General features: G+C 50.6%; 1 protein-coding gene across 1 annotated transcript in view; it reads right to left on the bottom strand.

Moving 5' to 3' along the window:
* LOC108800285 (serine/threonine-protein kinase N1-like) overlaps positions 1–7,030 on the bottom strand; it is an 81,286-nt gene that overhangs the window by 9,399 nt on the left and 64,857 nt on the right. Inside the window, exons 14-17 of the mRNA XM_018572257.1 lie at positions 6,300–6,375; positions 2,000–2,091; positions 1,620–1,796; positions 381–443 (exon numbers count right to left, since the gene is read on the bottom strand). Coding sequence (XP_018427759.1) covers positions 381–443; positions 1,620–1,796; positions 2,000–2,091; positions 6,300–6,375 — 408 coding nt within the window. The remainder of the gene's footprint in view (positions 1–380; positions 444–1,619; positions 1,797–1,999; positions 2,092–6,299; positions 6,376–7,030) is intronic.

Below are 7,030 nucleotides of genomic sequence, written 5' to 3'. Positions count from 1 at the left end.
GTACACTGGACATACACTGAAGTCCAGCCTGGGTGATGACCAGGTTTTGGTACACTGGACATACACTGAAGTCCAGCCTGGGTGATGACCAGGTTTTGGTACACTGGACATACACTGAAGTCCAGCCTGGGTGATGACCAAGTTTTAGTACACTGGACATACACTGAAGTCCGGCTTGGGTGACCTGTGTATGGCTGGCTTTACTGTCCAGGACCCATGTGTTAATCTCTCTACTTTCTGATCTTTCCTTTTACATTGTATGCCTTCTAAATAAACCTTCAGAACCATTTCACCGTCAGCTGAGGTTGTTGATTTCCTTAACGATGAGAATTTTACTTGGGGTGAACAATGGGGGATACAGAGAAAGGTCACCAGCTCACCTGTACACAATGTCCTTGCTGTGCAGGAACTGAAGACCCAGGAGTACACAGGCAGCATAGAACCTGAGAGAGAAGAGATGACAAATATGAATGTGTACACTGACACAGAGACTGATATATCCCCAACTATACACCGATCAGCCATAACATTCTGACCACTGAGAGGTAAAGTGAATAACACTGATTATCTGGTTACAATGGGACCGGGAAGTGTGTGTGTGTGTGTTTGTGGGGGGGGGATGTATTACAATGGCACCAGAAAGTGGGGGGGATATATTACAATGGCACCAGAAAGTGGGGGGGATATATTACAATGGCACCAGAAAGTGGGGGGGATATATTACAATGGCACCTGGAAGTGCAGCTCTTGTGGGATGTTCCCGGTCTGCAGTGGTCAGGACCGACCAAAAGTGGTCCAAGGACAGGGAGCTGGTGAAATAGTGATATGGTCATGGGTGGCCAAGGCTCATTGATGCATGTAGGTAGAAGACAAGCCGGCGGGGGCAGTGTGATGCTTTGGGCAATGTTCTTCTGGGAAACCTCGGGGTCCTGCCATTCATGTGGATGTTACTCTGACACGTACCACCGACCCAAACATTGTTCCTGACCAAGAACACCCCTTCATGGAAATGGTATTCTCGGATGGCAGTGGCCTCTTTCAGGAAGATAATGCGCCCGGCCACACTGCAAAATGGCTGAAGAATGGTTTGAGGAACACAACAACGAGTTTGAGGTGACGACTTGGCCTCCAAATTCTCCAGATCTCAATCCAATCGATCATCTGTGGGATGTGCTGGAATAACAAGTCCAATCCATGGAGGCCGATCACCTCGCAACTTACAGGATCTGCTACTGATGGCTTGGTGCCAGATACCACAGCACACCTTCAGAGGTCTAGTGGGGTCCATGCCTGAGGTGTCAGGGCTGTTTTGGCAGCAAAGGGGGACCTACTCAATATTAGGAGGGTGTTCATAATGTTTTGGCTCATCGTTGTATATATTTACATAGTATTTGAGGTTGAATAAAGACATAGTCCATCAAGTCCAACCTATATTCAATAAAAAAAAAAAAAATGGTGCAATGTTCAGCACCTATAGCAGCCAATAAGATCTTATCTGACTTCGATCAACGGAAAGCTGATTGGTTGATAGAGATTACCCTTCTTTACAGATAATTTCTCATCTTTCTAATGCTTTATTGAACGGTGTACATCTCGGGCACACACATATATGTACTCACGTGGCACGTGGCTGGCTGAAGACCTCTGCGTGGATGTGGGTCATCAGGTCCCCTCCAGCCATGTAGTCCATGACGAAGCAGACATGCTCCGCCGTCTGAAAACAACCGAGGAGGCTGAGCAGGAACGGGTGGGAGGCATCACTCACCGACACAAACACACGCTTCTCACACAGGAGGCTGGAGAAAACCAAAGGGGTAAAATGAGGTGTAGTATGAAAACCGAAGAAAAGGAAAACCTATAAACAAAAATATCAGCCTTGTTCACAGCAGCCAATCAGAAGCTTGCTATCATTTTCTACCCTGCACTGGAGCAATGGCAGCTGGAATAGGATTGCTTTGGGGACTACAAATACAAATCAAGACTTGGCCACCGTACTCACCTCTCCACCTCATCTCTGGCAACGATGTCGCCTTTCTTCAAAGCTTTAATGGCAAATAACTCCCCAGTCGCCTTATATTCCGAGAGAAGGACCTGACGACGAGACAAAAACATTGGTGAAAAAAAAAAATTGCGCGCTCGATGGCAACCACTTTATAACACTTACCAATGCCAAACAAGGCTCTGAAATGTTTGGGTTACTTAGGACTTCCTACAAGTACATGTAAACGTTCTGGACTGGGATTGATGACGGTGAAAAGGTATTACAATGGAGATATATTGAGGCTGCACCGGAGTTACTCCATGTTACTAAATTTGGTGTACAAGCAGTCACATTATGAAATGTTAGGTCACGCCTAAACGAGAACTATGGGGTTAAGGCTTTTCCCTATAGTTCTCCTTAGGGTAACGGGAGGACACAAACTACGTCCTCCCGTCACCCTAGGCTCAGTATACCGCAAGCTGTAGCTCGTAGTATACTGAGACGCCGCAGCTGAAGCGGATCCCGACAATTGTGCCGGGATCCGCCCAGCTGCGTGACTGACAGCTGGCTCGGCCTATCTAGAGGCAGAGCCAGCTGTACCCGCCCCTTCCCCTGTCCGTTCCGCCAGTCAGCGCTGGCGGGGAGGGGGGAATCCAGCCCCTTCCTTGTCACGGCAGAGAGCCGTTGCAGGATCGAGAAGTGAGCGAACGCCGGTATGTGTTCGCTCACCTCCCGATCTACTGAGCCGACCTGTGACAGTCTCATTGTCACAGGTCGGCTAGAACTATGAGGTGAGTGAAAAGCACCCACCCCCCCTCATAGTTCTCCTTTAAAGTGGACTGCTATGTACAACAAGATTTTGCCACAGATCCCAACTCCCCCTTATTTGAAGGGACTGTCCTTCTTTTAAAACCTCTGTCCCTCTTTCCTTCTCAGTTGTCCCTCTTTTTGTTCCCATGTATAGATCTCAATAATAAAAAAAATAAAATAATTTTAACTACCAAAAGTGCACTAAACTTTTCAACCAAGTTAAAAAATGTTTTGCATTTCTTATTTTCAAAGGAAATGAGTATAAAAATAGAATGTGGGGATTTAAAAATGATTTTTTTACATATTAATTCTTCTGTGTGTAGATACTTTGTCCTCGGCTCTCTCTCATCTCAGGAGGTTGAGAGCGACATGTGAAAATAACCTTATTTCTTAGGGCGACTCCTGACCGTGCGGCAATCGTGCACAAAAATGTGCGGATTGCTGCGCAGTCACGGAGTTGCCCACTGCAGCCGATCGCGCTGTGGGTGCCATTATTTTCGAATGGCACCGCAGTTGCGCCGGGTGGATCGCGCGGTTTCCTGCCGCAATTCCGCCTGTGCAATTGAACATGATCGCGGCAAAAAAAGCCACGCGTCATGTGTCGCAAAAAAAGGGATGTGTGCCTTCTTTTAGCGATTGCTGCGTGGATGTCACCCCATACACAGGTCTGTACACCTGCTTTGTCCATTATGAGGGGCCCCCACCATCATCCCTGTGATGAGTTCCCGGGTCTGTACACCTGCTGTGCCTATTATGAGGGGCTCCCACCATCCCTGTGCTGAGTCCCCGGGTCTGTACACCTACTGTGCTCATTATGAGGAGCTAATTTTGTTTATTGAAAAATTCTTACAAACAAGAACATATATACAAGAAAACATTATGAGGAGCTCCCACCATCGCTGTGCTGAGTTCCCGGGTCTATACACCGGCTGTGCCCATTATGAGGAGCTCCCACCATCATCCCTGTGTTGAGTTCCCGGGTCTGTACACCTGCTGTGCCCATTATGAGGGGCTCCCACCATCATCCCTGTGCTGAGTTCCCGGGTCTGTACACCCGCTGTGCCCATTATGAGGGGTTCCCACCATCCCTGAGCTGAGTTCCCGGGTCTGTACACCCGCTGTGCCCATTATGAGGGGTTCCCACCATCCCTGAGCTGAGTTCCCGGGTCTGTACACCCGCTGTGCCCATTATGAGGGGTTCCCACCATCCCTGAGCTGAGTTCCCGGGTCTGTACACCCGCTGTGCCCATTATGAGGGGTTCCCACCATCCCTGAGCTGAGTTCCCGGGTCTGTACACCCGCTGTGCCCATTATGAGGGGTTCCCACCATCCCTGAGCTGAGTTCCCGGGTCTGTACACCCGCTGTGCCCATTATGAGGGGTTCCCACCATCCCTGAGCTGAGTTCCCGGGTCTGTACACCCGCTGTGCCCATTATGAGGGGTTCCCACCATCCCTGAGCTGAGTTCCCGGGTCTGTACACCCGCTGTGCCCATTATGAGGGGTTCCCACCATCCCTGAGCTGAGTTCCCGGGTCTGTACACCCGCTGTGCCCATTATGAGGGGTTCCCACCATCCCTGAGCTGAGTTCCCGGGTCTGTACACCCGCTGTGCCCATTATGAGGGGTTCCCACCATCCCTGAGCTGAGTTCCCGGGTCTGTACACCCGCTGTGCCCATTATGAGGGGTTCCCACCATCCCTGAGCTGAGTTCCCGGGTCTGTACACCCGCTGTGCCCATTATGAGGGGTTCCCACCATCCCTGAGCTGAGTTCCCGGGTCTGTACACCCGCTGTGCCCATTATGAGGGGTTCCCACCATCCCTGAGCTGAGTTCCCGGGTCTGTACACCCGCTGTGCCCATTATGAGGGGTTCCCACCATCCCTGAGCTGAGTTCCCGGGTCTGTACACCCGCTGTGCCCATTATGAGGGGTTCCCACCATCCCTGAGCTGAGTTCCCGGGTCTGTACACCCGCTGTGCCCATTATGAGGGGTTCCCACCATCCCTGAGCTGAGTTCCCGGGTCTGTACACCCGCTGTGCCCATTATGAGGGGTTCCCACCATCCCTGAGCTGAGTTCCCGGGTCTGTACACCCGCTGTGCCCATTATGAGGGGTTCCCACCATCCCTGAGCTGAGTTCCCGGGTCTGTACACCCGCTGTGCCCATTATGAGGGGTTCCCACCATCCCTGAGCTGAGTTCCCGGGTCTGTACACCCGCTGTGCCCATTATGAGGGGTTCCCACCATCCCTGAGCTGAGTTCCCGGGTCTGTACACCCGCTGTGCCCATTATGAGGGGTTCCCACCATCCCTGAGCTGAGTTCCCGGGTCTGTACACCCGCTGTGCCCATTATGAGGGGTTCCCACCATCCCTGAGCTGAGTTCCCGGGTCTGTACACCCGCTGTGCCCATTATGAGGGGTTCCCACCATCCCTGAGCTGAGTTCCCGGGTCTGTACACCCGCTGTGCCCATTATGAGGGGTTCCCACCATCCCTGAGCTGAGTTCCCGGGTCTGTACACCCGCTGTGCCCATTATGAGGGGTTCCCACCATCCCTGAGCTGAGTTCCCGGGTCTGTACACCCGCTGTGCCCATTATGAGGGGTTCCCACCATCCCTGAGCTGAGTTCCCGGGTCTGTACACCCGCTGTGCCCATTATGAGGGGTTCCCACCATCCCTGAGCTGAGTTCCCGGGTCTGTACACCCGCTGTGCCCATTATGAGGAGCTCCCACCATCATCCCTGTGTTGAGTTCCCGGGTCTGTACACCTGCTGTGCGCATTATGAGGAGCTCCCACCATCGCTGTGCTGAGTTCCCGGGTCTATACACCGGCTGTGCCCATTATGAGGGGCTCCCACCATCATCCCTGTGCTGAGTTCCCGGGTCTGTACACCTGCTGTGCCCATTAGTTGATACTGATCCAAAAATGTCCAAAAAGCGCTGCGCAATGCCATTACATGTGCAGTTGGCACAGTCTTCCAGCATGACCTTAAAGCACAACAATGCATTTCAAACTTCAATTACATATAAAAATAAAATAGTTTCCTTTAAACAGTCAGTATACTAGTCAGAATACATGCAATAAAAACTGTTTGTATCATTAGAGAATACCAGTGGCACATGTGCTCATCTTTGTACCGAACATACAAAGTAAGTAGAGTATAAGGTATAGAGGGTATAAGTCCATTATCTATCCCAGTCCCGAGGTCACCAAAGACTCTATTCATTATTAGGGTGGGGAGTGTGAGCATAGGGTCAGGTTAGGCCCCATGCCAGATCTTCTCACAATTGAGAGAGCTCCTCTACAGGTTGGTGACCATCTACAGCATAATTAGCACTTTGGAGTAGACTGATGCTTTAATTGGAACCTTAGAAAAGACAAATAAGAATGAAACATATGCGGATCACTTCTGGGGCAGTCTCAAAAACAAGGGGCTCTCTTAGGTTCCCAACCCGGCTTTGCTGCTCCTTGGTACATATTTGAGTTATTCAACGATCTTCCTCCACTCACCTTTCCAAAATGTCCCCTTCCCAGCACAGCCATCAGCCTGAAGTCTTCTAATGACAGATGAGAGACACTCTGTGCTCTGTAAAAAACATACGTGTGAACATGTGAATAACCCATGTCTACAGGAAGGTGGTATAGACCAGCCTTTCTCAACCCTGGGGTGCCTCCTGGCTTCTAATGTGAAAGGGGGCTTCTAATGTGAAAGAGAGGGACTCTGATGTGAAAAGAGGGGGCTGGTCTATACCATCTAAGGCAAAATGGGGCTCCTGATGTAAAGGGGGCTTCTTATGTGAAAGGGGGCTTCTAAAGTGAAAGGGGGCTGGTAGTCTGATGTTAAAGGGGGCTTCTTATGTGAAAGGGAGCTTCTTATGTAAAAGAGGTGGACTATGATCTGAAAGGAGGGGGCTTGTAAAGCGAAAAGGGGCTCCTAGTCTGAGAATGGGTGTGAGGATGTTAAAGGAGGGTGCTTTTAAGTGAAAGGGGGCTCCTGATGTAAAGGGGTAGTCTAATGTAAAATGAGGATTCTTATGTGAAAGAGGGGGACCCTGATGTGAAAGGAGGGGGCTTCTAAAGTGAAGAGGGGCTCCTGATGTGGGAAGGGGTGTGAGAGGAGGGGGCTTCTGAAGCTAAAGCTCCTGATGTCAAGTGGTAGTTTGATATTAAAAGTGGGGCTCTGATGTGAAGGGGATTTCTAATGTGAAGGGGAGGGGAGGGGGGGGGGGGGGCGCCAAGGG

This window comes from Nanorana parkeri, unplaced genomic scaffold (assembly GCF_000935625.1).
Source record: "Nanorana parkeri isolate BGI_ZX_2015 unplaced genomic scaffold, ASM93562v1 scaffold1980, whole genome shotgun sequence".
NCBI classification, from domain to species: domain Eukaryota; kingdom Metazoa; phylum Chordata; class Amphibia; order Anura; family Dicroglossidae; genus Nanorana; species Nanorana parkeri.
This window is presented reverse-complemented; position numbering and strand designations above follow the sequence as displayed.